This window comes from Betta splendens, chromosome 8, assembly GCF_900634795.4.
Source record: "Betta splendens chromosome 8, fBetSpl5.4, whole genome shotgun sequence".
In the NCBI taxonomy this organism is placed as follows: Eukaryota; Metazoa; Chordata; class Actinopteri; order Anabantiformes; family Osphronemidae; genus Betta; species Betta splendens.
Window position 1 is genome coordinate 8,913,214 of NC_040888.2, and position 16,574 is coordinate 8,929,787.

General features: G+C 42.8%; 1 protein-coding gene and 3 long non-coding RNA genes across 9 annotated transcripts in view; 3 read left to right on the forward strand and 1 right to left on the reverse strand.

The window, feature by feature from the left end:
* znf385c (zinc finger protein 385C) overlaps positions 1–16,574 on the forward strand; it is an 89,465-nt gene that overhangs the window by 33,662 nt on the left and 39,229 nt on the right. The window contains exon 1 of one of the 2 annotated variants that reach the window (XM_029159575.3): positions 3,352–3,725. The exons of the other annotated variant lie outside the window; for it this stretch is intronic. Coding sequence (XP_029015408.1) covers positions 3,542–3,725 — 184 coding nt within the window. The 5' untranslated portion in view covers positions 3,352–3,541. Of the gene's footprint in view, positions 1–3,351; positions 3,726–16,574 lie in introns of those variants that run through there. 2 annotated transcript variants of the gene reach the window in all.
* LOC114860752 (uncharacterized) lies at positions 6,093–8,701 on the reverse strand. 2 transcript variants are annotated; one of them, XR_003786672.3, is made up of 3 exons: positions 8,679–8,701; positions 7,300–7,428; positions 6,093–6,243 (listed from the first exon to the last, which is right to left on the reverse strand). It is a non-coding gene; the product is annotated as an uncharacterized LOC114860752 (long non-coding RNA). The 2 variants fall into 2 exon arrangements; XR_003786671.3 differs by lacking the exon at positions 8,679–8,701 and adding an exon at positions 8,432–8,564.
* LOC114860753 (uncharacterized) lies at positions 9,125–11,436 on the forward strand. 4 transcript variants are annotated; one of them, XR_003786676.3, is made up of 5 exons: positions 9,243–9,257; positions 9,669–9,730; positions 9,911–10,029; positions 10,524–10,715; positions 10,819–11,433. It is a non-coding gene; the product is annotated as an uncharacterized LOC114860753 (long non-coding RNA). The 4 variants fall into 4 exon arrangements; XR_008695240.1 differs by lacking the exon at positions 9,669–9,730 and having other exon boundaries at positions 9,125–9,257; positions 9,911–10,136; positions 10,819–11,435; XR_003786674.3 differs by lacking the exon at positions 9,669–9,730 and having other exon boundaries at positions 9,141–9,257; positions 10,819–11,432.
* Positions 13,910–16,405, forward strand: LOC114860751 (uncharacterized). Its single transcript, XR_003786668.3, has 3 exons — positions 13,910–14,066; positions 15,070–15,198; positions 16,255–16,405. It is a non-coding gene; the product is annotated as an uncharacterized LOC114860751 (long non-coding RNA).

Here is a 16,574-nt window from a genome sequence, read left to right on the forward strand (position 1 = left end):
CAGCTACAGTGTGGGGAGCTAAACCTGCTGAAACTGGGTCTAATCTTTTTAGTGCGCACTGAAAAAAGCTGCCTTCAGGTGCTTTCATAGAATTGGGCATCTTACACTGTCACCCATCAGCATCAGTCTTTCTTGTCCGCCCATCTTTAAATTACTTTAGTGCCTCACAGTCAACCCTCTCAGTGCTCCTCCAACCTCCTGTCAATCTTTCTGTCACTTAGTTAGTTAGTCTTGCTGTCAGTCAGCGAAGCAGCCGGCCGGCTACAGTTACGCTCCGAGGGCGTTCCCTCCCAGCGCTCTGCAATTCATTTGTTTGTTTGTCAAGAGAAGACGGGCGAACGAGGGGCGGGCAGACACAGGGAGATAGCGACGACGGGAAAAAAAATGGTGAGGTGAAGTGAAGTGAAGTTAGCAATTTCATAGAGGGTTAGAGAGGGAGAGACGTTAGAACCGGAGAGAGTGTCACACGTTTAATGAAAAGAGAGTGTGGGGAGAAATATGCTGATCTGTTGTGGCGAGAACGGAGGAAGAGTTGGACTGAGTGGGAAAGTTAAATTGTTAGCTGACAGTGTGTGTGTGTGTGTGTGTGTGTGTGTGTGTGTGTGTGTGTGTGTGTGTGTGTGTGTGTGTGTGTGTGTGTGTGTGTGTGTGACGCGGCTGCTGCAGCTTTCTTCGCCGCTCGCTCCTAAATTTGCCTGTCACTCATTACGTCCCGGCGTGCGGCTGGGATCCCGAAACACAATTTCCAGGCACATTTGCATATGTCGCGAGTTCGCACATGAAAGGGGAGCTGCGTTCGTGGCACGCTTCAGTCCATCTGTCCAGTAGAAGACAGTAAGTTTTGATAAGTAAACAAAAGGAGACGGTGAACAGCAGAGTAAATGAGGGAATCTAAGGGCTGCGCTCCAATACTCATTAACCAGGAGGAGCAGAAGAAGCCTGTGTGTGTTTAATAGACTACACAACCTCTGTGATCCGGCGTCTCATGCCCACTATGTGCTGGACAGCATTTAAATGTGGGCCAGGAGTGTTTAAGGGGGGGGTTGTTCCATCACTTTAAGATTAATGAGGGTGGGGGGGGGGGGTTGTACTGGACACGTGTCCAGAGTCCCACGGCTCCCACCGCTCCGTCACCTCCATATGTCACGCTTCCTCATCCCTCCCCAGCATTCAGGCCTTGTGCTGGCGCTGTCACGCTGTCCTGGAGCCCCGGTCGCTCCCCCCCATCATCAGCCCCCCCCCCCCCCCCTCGGACTATGCAGCCCAAACTGGCAGCCCACGATGCTCGCACGCTGCATGACAATTACAAGGTGCTCACCTCCTCTGTCGCTTCCACTTTAACCTCCTGTCATCATAATCGCGCTGAGCCTTTTTTGTTTATTTCATATTTTATTTTATTATTTCATTATAGTTCCTCCACCGTCCAGTCTCGGTTATTTAACTGGGTCCCAAATTGGTTAGAAATCCATCTCTACACGTGTCTTCCATCCAGGCGCCACCTCATGTACAGCAACAAAGGCTGTTTATTGCTAATCAGCTTTAGCAAAGAATAGGAGGCAGTTTAGTTAGACTTGACCTTTCTCTCTCTCCAGAGTTCAGAACTCATCACATAAGTCACTGAGCTCCGTGACCCAAACAGAACCTTTGAGTTTCTATACTTTGGGGTTCCTCCACTGATAATGGAAACGCTGGTCACGCTGGACAGGATTTGCATTGTTGGTACCATTTTATCCTCCTGCAATTTAAGATGCTGACCCAGTTTTGCAGAATGTCTCGTACTGTTGCAAAGTATTCACAGGTACGCAATAAAAGCACATTTGGTTGTGGCTGAATGCTATTACTGTAAGTAAATGCTGTGTTTTGGCCTTTAGCTCATATTGTCTGCACCATATTATCCAAGCGCTGTGGCTTCCTAAAAATAACCATGAAAAGCTGAGTCATGCCTTAACCGCCACTGTACGCAGGATATAAGACTGTTATGTGCAATATATTCAAAAATGATGAAATACGATGTGAGTACATTCAGCAGTTGTCCATTTGTGTTATCGTTAGAATAACAGTATTTTTTTATTTATTTATCATGTTTGCCTCTTTAAAATACCTTTGCTGTCGCTAATTAGCACCTGTGAGAAACTGCTGTAAAACAAACATGTTTTGAGACTGAATATGGGTTTTAACAGCGTGAATGTCCCCGCTGACGCGTCCGGCTCCATCGGCGTGGCCACATTTCACCGTACAGAAGCAACAGGGTGGAACTGGGAACAGAAGCCTGATCAGAGGGGAAAAGGTGGCTCACCCCCCACGGAGCGCTCTGTCAGGGGTCACGTTTTATGCTGCAGAAGCTCCTGTGCAGCACCACCGCTTCCCGTTTCCCTGCTCCACTCTCATCATTGGGACGACAGCACTTAACCGTGAATGCATTATAAGGAGGTCGATGCGCGGTAGAAACAACAGTTGAACTTTTGCTAATTCAGCCAGGAACATTTTAGAGGCCTCTGTCCTCCCAGTGGTGAAATGTAAAAGAGAGCGAGGGGAAATAAAGACGGAGAAGGAGAGAGGCTGCGTCCGAGGGGGGGGGGGGGGAGAGAAAAGGGGGAGACGTGAACTGAGAGCGAGAGGGAGGTGGAGAGGGAGCAATTTAATGCTGTAATTAAGTTCCTGATAGCGCCCTGGGAGATGCGCTTTGGCGCTGCTCCAGGACAGCTTAGCGCCGCGCAGAGTCTCTGCAGCCCGCAGTCTATGCCCCCCCCCCCCCCACACCCACACACACGCGCGCATTATTTGAACAAACGCAAATTCGGTACAAGCGCCTCGCGCTCTGCTCTCAAGCCAAAGCGAAGTCCCAGAGTACGTGTCAGCCCCAGCAAATGATGCAACGACAAGCGGAGACACAAAGGAGGCGCAGACGGGCTCGAGGAAGCGTCACTTGTGATGGAGCCACTCTCGCAACACGCTGTCATGCAGTACACACACGGCAGCTGCCTCGACAAGTGCACACAAATGCATTCGTGACAGCGTGAATGGACACCTCACTCAGAAAACATTCTTTTCACTCACTAATGTTCACAGCGCGCCCGTTATATCACGCATCTGCCACTTCCCGGTGAATTCGGCCGCACCTGGTGCTATTCCCGTTCCCTCGTGCAGCGAAATCACACGCGAGCGCCGACGTGCAGTTTGACACGACGGCTCAACGTGCGGCCAAGTTGTGCATGAAAACTATGGCGGCGCATTTCCCACCTGCGCGTTCCTGCCAAGTTTAAAGGTGCGTCTCCGAGAGCAGGAGCGGGAGGAAGGGACGGCGAGGGGGGAGAGAGAGAGGGGGGGAGAGAGAGGGAGGGAGAGGGAGACGGACTCCTCAGTCCGAGCGGAGCGGCAGCACGAGCGGCAGGATTTTAACCGGGGATCACGCGCGTCAGTGGGATGTGAGACTTCCCGGGGATCGGTCACCGTGAGACGTGGGAGGAACGGATACGGCGTCGCCAAGTTAAGAGTTGTCATAACAGAAGCGAGTGGGCTGAAACGGGATCGGCCCCAGCGGATGTCGAGGCTCTTTGCGCGTGCAGGACACCTCCGCTTCGCACCTGATCGCCGCGCATGTTCGCACTCTCCGGGGATAAAAGTCTGTGAATTCCTGATTTTCCGGTTCCCGGTTTTTTTTTACGCACGGCGACACGGCGAGCTGGACGCACGCGGACACGGTCCCGGACGCGCGATGCTGATCGGTAAGTGGTCGATGCTCCGCTCTTTACCGGTGATTCTGCGGCCGGAGTCGTCTGTCTGTGACCCACGTACCGCCGCATTCGGTCCGGGCGGACAATCGGGAGAAGCCCCGAATCTGTCGCGAGGTTCTGTGTGGGTCGACGCTCAGAGCCACCGCTGCGCGGTCGACATCGCCGAAACTGTTCCGCTCAAGTTACGTGGAGTATGGCAAGCCAAGAGGGTCAAAAGAACGGCGTTTTTAAAACGCGTTTTGTCAGGTTGAGACGCGTCTCGTAACGCGTTTTGTCATGTTGTGACGCGTCATGTCAGGTTGTGACGCGTCACGAGACGCGTCTTGGTTGTTTTCGAGACGCGTCACGAGACGCGTCTTGTTGGGTCAAGACGCGTCACGAGACGCGTCTCGTTTGGTCTATGCAAATTTTTCCCCGCCCATGTTTTCCCACCACCAATACATTCAAAGTGACTTGAGCCAATCACTGATGACTTGGAACAGTCAAAAGTAGTAGATGACTGATACTCACTGACAATGTGTAAACAGTAAAATAGAACTGAAAATAGCCCCTTCCTTGGCTATGTAAGAACATATTCACCAAGTGCTGTAGATAATAAAACAAGATAATAAGATAAAGCTAAAAGTTTTAAGTACATGCTTATATTAAGCACATGCATGCTTAAAATATGAGTTTATAATTTTTATTTTTATTTTAGAGCATTCGGTGATTAAAAATAACATTAAAATATAAAAATTTTGTAACTAAACGCAAAGATTAGTCTCTAATGTCAACAAGAAGAGCCTCATCAAAAAATTGTTCATCATTAGGGGTCACTCCTATTCTTCTGTTTTGTGTGGTACACCGCGAGTTAGGGGATTGTGTGTGGGAATGACCATCAATGAGCAGTGCTTTGTGGGGTGTGTGAAGAGTAAATTGTGCTTGCTTTCTACAAAGGAAGTGGTGCACCAAGAGGTGCTGTTATTTTGTGTCTCTTTACCTGCACAGTGTAGTCTGAGCAGCAGACACATGAATGAGATTGCCTGGTTTTAATTGGGCATTCAGTTAATTGGACTTGCTTGCAAGAAGAACTCTTAAGATAATTTTATGTATGTTCCTATAAAGTCTTCACCTTAGCCAAATGTGCATAGTTCAATAAAGAATGAAAATGCATCGGCCATCCTGTACGGTGTCCTGTACATCCTGTACAGCAGCATCACAGTGAGGGACAGGAAGAGACTGGACAGGATCATCAACAAGTCCAGCTCTGTCCTGGGCTGCACTTTGGACACGGTGCAGGAGGTGGGTGAGAGAAGGGTCCTGGCTAAACTGACATCCATCATGGACCAGGTCTCTCACCCACTGGAGGAGTCACTGCTCTGGAGAGCAGCTTCAGTAGCAGACTGATCCACCCTCGCTGTGAAGGAGAGATATCGTAGATCCTTCCTACCTGCTGCTGTCAGACTGTACAATCAGTATTGTATCAGTGGTTTATGTAGCAACCTGCTCTGCACAATATTTGTGTAAATCTGTGAACGATCATGTATATTGTTTCTGGTACAAATCTTATACCCATTACTGTGCAATAACCCTGCAATGACCTCATACTCACTCCAACTGTACTGCTTTGTACTGTGCCAACACAAACTGTTCTGTAGCTGTACTCTCGCTTATCTGTACTGCTGTTATGAGAAGTAATTTCCCAACTGCAGGACTATGAAAGGTTTTCTAATTCTTATTAAACTTTCGCCCCAGTGAAGTTACCTGCAAGTTCCCTCGTGGTAACTGGGCCAGATGTCAACCGTTCTGGACAGCAGCAGGTGACAGCAAAGGGCACAGGGACTTGAGTGGACCTACCTGAATCCATGGCTTGAACTTTCTTCACCGTTTTCATAAGTATCACTATGAATCTCTTAGTATGTATCACATGCATGTCATAGCGCGCAAATAAAGTGACAATGACAGTATCATAAATTAGCTGTATGCTTTGATAATATAGAAAATGACAAACATAAGCGATTGCTTCGGAGCAGTAGATTGTGTGTTTTTTGCAACCATCAACCTCTCCTGAATTTTCAGACATGTAGCTTTTAACATAATAAATACACTGCACTAGAACAGTTGTGTGGCTTTACTAACAGGACCAAAATATTTCCTGATGAACCATGTGTAATTCAAACCCACCAGATGTGCAAACCATCAAGAAGAAAAGCTTTAAAGTGAACTGAACTCTCTCATTAGTATTGACCTTAATGTCTGACCAAAAGTTGAATGATTTATCCACACACTCTTTGGTCCCTTATGGTAATATGTTACAAAATTAAGACAAATGTTCTCAAAAGCAAATCTACAGGAAGGATCACAGTAGGAGCACAAAGCTGCAGTTGTAGCTGTTTAATGGAAGGGACCGCAATCAGAACAAGACTCCTGTTGAATAGTCATCTGCCATGGCCAGTTGTGGTGAGTGGAGAGGTGGGGGGTTGGAAGAGGAGAACAGGTTGGAAACGTCCCGGTCCAGGAATGGAGTCATCTGCAGACAGGCAGAATTTAGGAAAACAAAATGCACAAGAGAAATCACAAAGTCATGACCAGAACAGCATCTATGTAATTGTGGTGGAAATTTCCCATAAAGAAGCAGATGAGAGAGTTGTCCTTTTGTGCGATATATTGAAATAATAAAGAAAATAAAAATAATGGGGAAAGCAAACAAAAAGCATGGATGTTGATCGTGCACATCAACAAACCAAAAACCAGCTGGGGAGATCAGTGCACACACCACGAAGGTGTGATGCAAAGAGCCCACGATCCGCAAGTTGCTTCTGCCTTTTAACCCCTTTCTCTGGCTCTGGTGGAATGTCTCTCTGCAGCAATGGAATTGTTCGTGCCACTTTATCTCGCTGTGAGTGAGAATGTTTGCTTTCTCACTTCTGCATCATCATGTCTTGTTATCCAAAGGAAGGAACACCGAGCTTCCAAGACAAGATGCATTCGCTTTAACAGCCTTGGGTCTGGTGGGGAGTCAGAGTCCGGGTGTAAAAGACAAACATATATCATAAATTACTAGTCAGTCAAATGGAACATCAGATGTTTAGAATTGATGTACGACAGGGCGCAAGAGATTAGTTGTTTGTGCGAGAATGTTCAGTTCAGTATTGCACCTAACCAGCACATGACGACTGTGTTGGATAAGAAATAGCACAAAGGCAAAAATTTTCCAGTACAGTAATATAAACATGTAGGGGAAGGTTTCACATGTGTGACATAAATCTGTTTTATTTCATTGCCCTTAATAAACAAACAAAAGAAGTTTATATACCAAAAACATACGATTTTCAAAAGGTTTTAAGTTTTCAAACGGGTCAATTTGAGTGGTAACCTAAAAGGATGGTTAAGCAAAGCTCTGTGTATCAAGGTGTCTATCAAACCTATAGCAGCATACATAGGACAATGTTCAAAGCGATCTGTATTGCAGGAGATCTCACTACCCCTGCCACAGCTTGTTTAGTCTGCTACCATCAGGAAGGAGAATTAGGAATCCACTACAGACTATAACCAGCAGTCCAGCATCACATACATGCATACGTACCTATTCTTTGATGTTTTGACAATGCAGCAGCATCACTGAGAGGCTGGACAGGGTCATCATGAAGTCCAGCAGGGTCCTGGTTTATGCTCCGGATACTATGCATGCGTGGGAGAGAGAAGGGTCCTCTTGCTGAAACAGACAACAAATGACAGTCACACGGTTAGAAAACAGGTTATGGGAGAAGATGAGCCATGAAAGAACAAGCAAATCCCTGTCATGAAATGTGCTGGACTATTATATTATATTATATATATAAATAAAAATTACTAAAGTGCTTTATATATAAGTAGTTAACAGTGCAGTGAGAACCATATCTGCAACCATGTACTAATTAAAATATAGAGAGTAAACACAAAGAGTAAACACATTGTAAAATACAGAGTAATAGTGCAAAAGCAAATAAATCTTTGTCTGCTTAAAAGCCAGTGAAATAAAAATATCAACTGGTATGAGTGTAAAACCTCTAAGACAAAACATACAGAAGATAAGCGCATAATTCATAATGCTATGGTTTACATAGGAGCAGGGTTTACATGTTGCAAGTTAGCAATTACAATAATACAGCAGTAAATAGAAACCTCCTGCATGCGTCATGTATCCCTACCATTCACTATTTATTGCTGTTATGATCAACAGTATCAACATCCTTGTCACCGTTTTCCCTGTTATAATGGCATTGTTTGGTGCATAATAATCATTACTACTATGACCGTCTAAAGTTTTGGATACTTTGCTGATATTGTGTTTCTAGGCTAAGAATTAACATCTCTACGTGTGTCAACCTAATGCATTTCGAAAAGGGCTGTTTTTAAAAAAAGCAACGCTGACGTGTTTGTTCTGGACCACACTGTTAATTAGCACAGGTGTGCTCACAGCAAGAGCCCGTGCAGCTAGACAGAAAGCAAACTAATAACACGAGGCTCCACGCAAGAGCCGCTTTTCGTACATTTATGTTGCATTCTCGTGTTTGTGTTCTGTGACTGAAACAAGCGCAACCACGAATAAATTAGCAAACAACACCGAACCAAGCTAAGCCCAACGAGTTAGCATAAACGCAGCTAACAGCATACACATACATGTCACACACAGGTAACAGCTCTGATATTGTTCCTGTTCGTAAACGTGTTCCTACCTACAAAGTCGGAAATTATCCAAAGCACAAACGTTCAGCGCACTTCCAGCACACACACGGAGCTTCTCCGAACTAATGTCGCAGCGAAAAAAGCAAACTTTACCGGGCCAAACATGCGGCAAAGATCCCTTATTAGACAAAAATGAGAGCGAGCGCTCACACTGACACGCAATCGCGCTTACAGTACAGAAAGCTCACTCCGACAAACCTTTGGAGCTTTAATTTAATTTTTACTATTATTACTTACCTCCATCGCATCATGTTTATATCCAGTGCGCATGTGTCGTTATTTGAACTTTTATTGGTCCTCCTACGGGCTGCGGAGGACATTCGTCTTCTTCTTCTTCTTCTTCTTTAACTCTGGTGATTCTTCTTCTTCTTCTTATCCTTGGAGCGTGGAGCACCCTTAAACTTAATTTACCGCCCTCTACCTTCTTCTACTCTCCTTCGATCCACTTAATATACTCAAATTCACGGAAGTGCTGTTAGTTTAGGATTTAGATTTTCGCTTTGTATTTTCTCTGATTAACACAAATAGTTAAATTATGAAGGTGTTTATCAACAGTCAACAGTCAATTGGACTTAATAATAGGAAGAAAAAAGAAGAATTAGTACAAGCAGAAGCAGCGAAGATTTGCATACATCAACAAGTAAATATACCACATTTTGGTACGGGACAGAAGGTGGCGATAGTGCGCAATTTGTCGAACGCAAACTGCCCATAAACAAAAGCAAAAAAGAAGAAGAAGCAGAAGAAGAAGAAGAAGAAGAAGAAGAAAGTTTTCGACAACGCTTCCAGGACAACAAAAGGCAAGTTCGTCTCAAGGTCTGTTGCGTTTTCCTTCTTAAAACATTGAATTAGGTCGTCATAGTCTGCACTTTACCCTGTGTATTACTCGCCATTGATGTGAGTCCCCTGTGTAACTTTGCTGCATTGTAAATAGTTTAATATCTAAAATTGAACTCGATACGAAGACTGCAATGCGGTGGCATTAAATAAATGCGTGCTTTATAGTTATTCCATAGTGCTAGTTAAAATGAAAGTCAGAACAGTAGTCAACAGTCTACAGCCGCAACAATCACTTGCCAGTTGGAATGTTTCAATGAAACTTAAGGTCCAGCCTGGTAACAAATGTAGTGTCTAAACATTGTCGGTTTCAACGAAAAGATGCACAGTTAGAAAGAATTAAGTTGAGTTAGCTTGAATTTAACCAAGTACCGTAATATGTCTTTACAGATTTCTTACATTGTGTTTAGACTGAAATGGGACCATGTCAGATTCTGAACACTGGGCACACAGTGAGCTCTTTTGTTCTTAAATTACATATGTGAAGTGATTCGAATAGCTCCATTTATTTGTAATGAAATAAGTATTAAGTCAGTTACTGAGATTTTGTTTCTTATAGCTGACTAAATGTCTGGATTATTATATTTACTTGATATATATGTATGTGCTTCACTGTTTCTTAAATTATTAAGGTGGAACCCACAGACAAGGGAGGTTGAGAGAAATTGTGTGCCACAGATGTCTATTCAACCTGTTGATGGTGCTGAGGCTGTGTACCATGCATAACCCAACTGATGCTCCCACACACAAAGTACGTGTTAGTAATTGTGTTGTCTTTTTTTGCTGTTTTTTTCATATTTTCTAGCTGTGTCCTTATAGGCAGCCCTCACTAGGAAGCAGAAGAAGTGGAGCGGTCAGGTAATTGTTATATAGACATATGTAGTGCTTACAAGCGCTCCAGGTTGATAGACTGAGCATCTGAAACTTGTCCTTTCAACTGATCAAGGATTTCACCAAGCCTGTATACAGGTCTGTACACAGGTGTGTGACTGCTTTTCAGAAAAAAATCTATGACAGAAATGTCAGGTTAGGTTGTAGTTGAGGTTAGTGGAGATTACAAATATTCTGTAGGTGCGGTAGTGAGTGGTTCTCTGTCTGGTCTAGGGTAAACCACTCTTTTTGCCACCTCCAGCATATCTGTGACTGGAATGTGAAGAAGTATTGAGTGAGTGAAGTTTTCAGTGATAAGTCTAACAACTCAACTTTTAACCTCCTCCCTTGTGTCACTCTTGTTTGTCGTTTTAGGAATAGGAGCAGTTAAGGATACCAAAATGTCCTGAAGCTGGCCTAGTCCCTCTTTAGAAATTACAAACCTGCAGAGGCTTCAGTACAAGAGTGTACACAAGCAGTTGCACTGTGTTCAGTCATCCCTCAGATTGCATTGCTATCAGAAAGGCAATGTTGAGCAGCCTTGAGACAGAGACCTTTGTCCCATTGGTGAGTACTGAAAAAAATAACACGTTTTGTTTACAGCACTGCAAGTCTTGTTTTAATGTTAGCTGAAGCACCCAATAACAGTCTGTGTTTCTGTGTCTTGCAGGTTCTCTCACAGGCAAGTGAAGAGTGCTCGAGTAGGGAAGTGGGCTGATATAATTTTTGGCTCTGAGGATCTGCTAACAGGGTCTGCCCCCTTTGCCACGTTTCCAGTGTCATCAACCAACTGTTTTCTTCCTTGACCAGCTACACCACTGGGTATTACAGTCCACCACTCCACTGCCGCACACCTATCTCCTCTTCCAGGACTGTGTGTATGCTCAGGACCACAACTTGTAGCAACATGAAGACAGCTGTAGCTGCTGCTGCTGCGGGGGCTTTCCAGGAACAAACTTGGTCAGCAGCCGACACTATACAGCTGGATTAAGCATGGCCAGCCAAACACAATCGAGAATGGCTATACATGCATAGCCAGTATGCCATCCTGTGATGATGTTAGTTAAACAAAGCCAAGGCAACCACAGGCAAATTAATGGACTGTATTATATTAAGTGGTATTTAATTACATTATAGTGTATGTCGTTTAATTTTTTGTATTGTGTTTAACTAGTCCTATGTCTAAAGCATTATACACATATGTGCCTTTGCTACTCAATATTTAGGCAATTAATGAAGTCTACTTTGTGATTTATTAACTGGTTTTATTAATCCTGTGAACTGTTTTTAAATAAATAATTTTTTTGGGCAATGAAAAAAATCTTAAGCAAAGTGTTTGTATTTTAGAACATACAAGGGACTATCAATGGCACAACAAAAGTTTCTAAAACACATTTTTGTATGAGTATTAATGGTTTAAAGATATGAGGAGAATTATATGAAGAGATCTACTATAAAACTGAAAGTATGCAAAAGAGTATAACTTATCATTCTAGTTGTTATAACAGCTAAAATAAAAAATAAATAATAGCAAATATCAGTTGCTCTCTCTCACTAATTCACAGGGGTTGGGAGCATGCATGATCTTATATACGCTGACAATTAGATTAAAGGTTGGGAACACCCAGATTGCCAGTTTATCATAGTGTTACATATAGACAACAACTCACACCTATAGACAATTTTTACTCCCCAAGGGTAGTGTCTGGAAACACAGGAAGTATTTACAAACTCCACGGAGCAACTGTGAAACCCAAGACCTTCTCACTGTGGGGTAGCAGTAATAAACACCAACACAAATGTTAGAATTGCATCCCTGTGATGAGCAGATGTCCATAAATTTGCCACTAAAACGGATTTCAAAAGCAGATGGAGCTCAACACGCAACACACCCCATCACAAATCCACAAAAACACACTGCCTACCGTGGACTCATTCAGGTTCCTAGGGTCCACATTCTCACAGGACCTGAATTGGGCCCCCTTACACTGTCCACAAAAAGGCCCAGCAGAGGTTGTACTTCTTGAGACAGCTCAGGAAGTTCAAACTGCCCCAGGAGCTGTTCTATACTTCTATACTGCCATCATCCAGCCTGACCTCTGCTTTTCCATCACTGTGTGGTTTTGGTTCAGCCACCAAACAGGACAGACACAGACTGCAGCGGGTGGTCTGGTCAGACTGAACTCCCTTCCATTGAGCATCTGTACCAGGCCAGAGTCAGAAAACGGGCAGCAAGCATCACTGCTGACCCCACACACCCCACACACAAACTGTTCAACACACAAACTCCCTTCCTCTGGCAGGATTCACAGAGCTATACTCACCAGAACCACCAGACACAGAGTCAGTAATTTTTTATTTATCCTATTTTATTTTACTATTTCTATGCTAATAACTTATGTAAATAGGTGTTAACAATTAATGTTCGGTTTAAAAAGATGGAGTCAGACCGGAGGCATTTCCATGTTTTTCTTGTGCAGACCTGGAGAATAAAACCGATTCAGATTCTGATTCTAAAAGTCCAAACTGGCGATATTTTGTGTGTTAACATTTTTAGTGGGAGACGGTGCAGCTCAGTGTGTGCTGGGATGGAAGACCACCAGCTGAGTGGTTATTGTTTGCCTATCTAATGTACTCTGTTAAAGCAGGTGCCATGTCAGTGCCTTCTTTATGTGGTCGGCAAGTGACTTAGCAGAGCCTTTCATGTGGTACATACTGTATCTCCTTACACGGAGGTCTGGAGCTCCTGAGCTGATGCCATTCAGAGCCTTACCTAACCCCCTGAATTTTGTGAGCCTTTTCCATAATGAAGAATAGGCCGGTCAGCTGCTGTCCTCTCAGCACACAGAGAGGCAAAGTGTCATACTCCTCCAAAGGCACGTGGCTGTGATTCTTTGTGGGTGCAATGTGATGCACTTCCAAACTCAAAGGAAGTGCTAACATGGCATAATAATAATAATAATAATAATAATAATAATAATAATAATAATAATAATAATAATAATTATTATTATTATTATTATTATTATTATTATTATTATTATTATTATTATTATTATTATTATTATTATTATTATTATTATTTTTACAGTAAATCAAAAGCACCTTATGACTTCTCAGGTCACAGGTAACATATATGACATATCAAATTAGTTATAAAAGCAAGGCTTTTATAAAGCTATTTAGATTTAAGACTGAAAAAATTTAGTTATTTTGTTTAGGGAATTATGAAGTTACTGCCACAAGAGTGCAAAAACAAAGCAAACAACATCTGTATTATTGTATACAATAACAAAGGCTAATGTAAAGTGGTTATCATACAGACCAAACACCAAAGCCTTCTATTGAATAAAGAAGAGATTTAAGTAAGTTTTAACAAACATGTATGCAGGCATTTATAGTAAATTTCATATTTAATTTGTGCAGCCAGAACGCCAGTGGCTGCACAAATTAAATATGAATGGAAAAAGAAGAATATTAAAAATAATACATGACTTCATCGTTATGTTTGTGTACTTCACAATCCATTGAACGTTGAAGTTGTTTACATGTTTTGGTGGATCGGGAAGTTAAAAAAGAAGAAGACGAATGTCCTCCGCAGTCCGTAGGAGGACCAATAAAAGTTCAAACAACGACACATGCGCACTGGATATTAACATGATGCGATGGAGGTAAGTAATAATAGTAAAAATTAAATTAAAGCTCCAAAAGTTTGTCGGAGTGAGCTTTCTGTACTGTAAGCGCGATTGCGTGTCAGTGTGAGCGCTCGCTCTCATTTTTGTCTAATAAGGGATCTTTGCCGCATGTTTGGCCCGGTAAAGTTTGCTTTTTTCGCTGCGACATTAGTTCGGAGAAGCTCCGTGTGTGTGCTGGAAGTGCGCTGAACGTTTGTGCTTTGGATAATTTCCGACTTTGTAGGTAGGAACACGTTTACGAACAGGAACAATATCAGAGCTGTTACCTGTGTGTGACATGTATGTGTATGCTGTTAGCTGCGTTTATGCTAACTCGTTGGGCTTAGCTTGGTTCGGTGTTGTTTGCTAATTTATTCGTGGTTGCGCTTGTTTCAGTCACAGAACACAAACACGAGAATGCAACATAAATGTACGAAAAGCGGCTCTTGCGTGGAGCCTCGTGTTATTAGTTTGCTTTCTGTCTAGCTGCACGGGCTCTTGCTGTGAGCACACCTGTGCTAATTAACAGTGTGGTCCAGAACAAACACGTCAGCGTTGCTTTTTTTAAAAACAGCCCTTTTCGAAATGCATTAGGTTGACACACGTAGAGATGTTAATTCTTAGCCTAGAAACACAATATCAGCAAAGTATCCAAAACTTTAGACGGTCATAGTAGTAATGATTATTATGCACCAAACAATGCCATTATAACAGGGAAAACGGTGACAAGGATGTTGATACTGTTGATCATAACAGCAATAAATAGTGAATGGTAGGGATACATGACGCATGCAGGAGGTTTCTATTTACTGCTGTATTATTGTAATTGCTAACTTGCAACATGTAAACCCTGCTCCTATGTAAACCATAGCATTATGAATTATGCGCTTATCTTCTGTATGTTTTGTCTTAGAGGTTTTACACTCATACCAGTTGATATTTTTATTTCACTGGCTTTTAAGCAGACAAAGATTTATTTGCTTTTGCACTATTACTCTGTATTTTACAATGTGTTTACTCTTTGTGTTTACTCTCTATATTTTAATTAGTACATGGTTGCAGATATGGTTCTCACTGCACTGTTAACTACTTATATATAAAGCACTTTAGTAATTTTTATTTATATATATAATATAATATAATAGTCCAGCACATTTCATGACAGGGATTTGCTTGTTCTTTCATGGCTCATCTTCTCCCATAACCTGTTTTCTAACCGTGTGACTGTCATTTGTTGTCTGTTTCAGCAAGAGGACCCTTCTCTCTCCCACGCATGCATAGTATCCGGAGCATAAACCAGGACCCTGCTGGACTTCATGATGACCCTGTCCAGCCTCTCAGTGATGCTGCTGCATTGTCAAAACATCAAAGAATAGGTACGTATGCATGTATGTGATGCTGGACTGCTGGTTATAGTCTGTAGTGGATTCCTAATTCTCCTTCCTGATGGTAGCAGACTAAACAAGCTGTGGCAGGGGTAGTGAGATCTCCTGCAATACAGATCGCTTTGAACATTGTCCTATGTATGCTGCTATAGGTTTGATAGACACCTTGATACACAGAGCTTTGCTTAACCATCCTTTTAGGTTACCACTCAAATTGACCCGTTTGAAAACTTAAAACCTTTTGAAAATCGTATGTTTTTGGTATATAAACTTCTTTTGTTTGTTTATTAAGGGCAATGAAATAAAACAGATTTATGTCACACATGTGAAACCTTCCCCTACATGTTTATATTACTGTACTGGAAAATTTTTGCCTTTGTGCTATTTCTTATCCAACACAGTCGTCATGTGCTGGTTAGGTGCAATACTGAACTGAACATTCTCGCACAAACAACTAATCTCTTGCGCCCTGTCGTACATCAATTCTAAACATCTGATGTTCCATTTGACTGACTAGTAATTTATGATATATGTTTGTCTTTTACACCCGGACTCTGACTCCCCACCAGACCCAAGGCTGTTAAAGCGAATGCATCTTGTCTTGGAAGCTCGGTGTTCCTTCCTTTGGATAACAAGACATGATGATGCAGAAGTGAGAAAGCAAACATTCTCACTCACAGCGAGATAAAGTGGCACGAACAATTCCATTGCTGCAGAGAGACATTCCACCAGAGCCAGAGAAAGGGGTTAAAAGGCAGAAGCAACTTGCGGATCGTGGGCTCTTTGCATCACACCTTCGTGGTGTGTGCACTGATCTCCCCAGCTGGTTTTTGGTTTGTTGATGTGCACGATCAACATCCATGCTTTTTGTTTGCTTTCCCCATTATTTTTATTTTCTTTATTATTTCAATATATCGCACAAAAGGACAACTCTCTCATCTGCTTCTTTATGGGAAATTTCCACCACAATTACATAGATGCTGTTCTGGTCATGACTTTGTGATTTCTCTTGTGCATTTTGTTTTCCTAAATTCTGCCTGTCTGCAGATGACTCCATTCCTGGACCGGGACGTTTCCAACCTGTTCTCCTCTTCCAACCCCCCACCTCTCCACTCACCACAACTGGCCATGGCAGATGACTATTCAACAGGAGTCTTGTTCTGATTGCGGTCCCTTCCATTAAACAGCTACAACTGCAGCTTTGTGCTCCTACTGTGATCCTTCCTGTAGATTTGCTTTTGAGAACATTTGTCTTAATTTTGTAACATATTACCATAAGGGACCAAAGAGTGTGTGGATAAATCATTCAACTTTTGGTCAGACATTAAGGTCAATACTAATGAGAGAGTTCAGTTCACTTTAAAGCT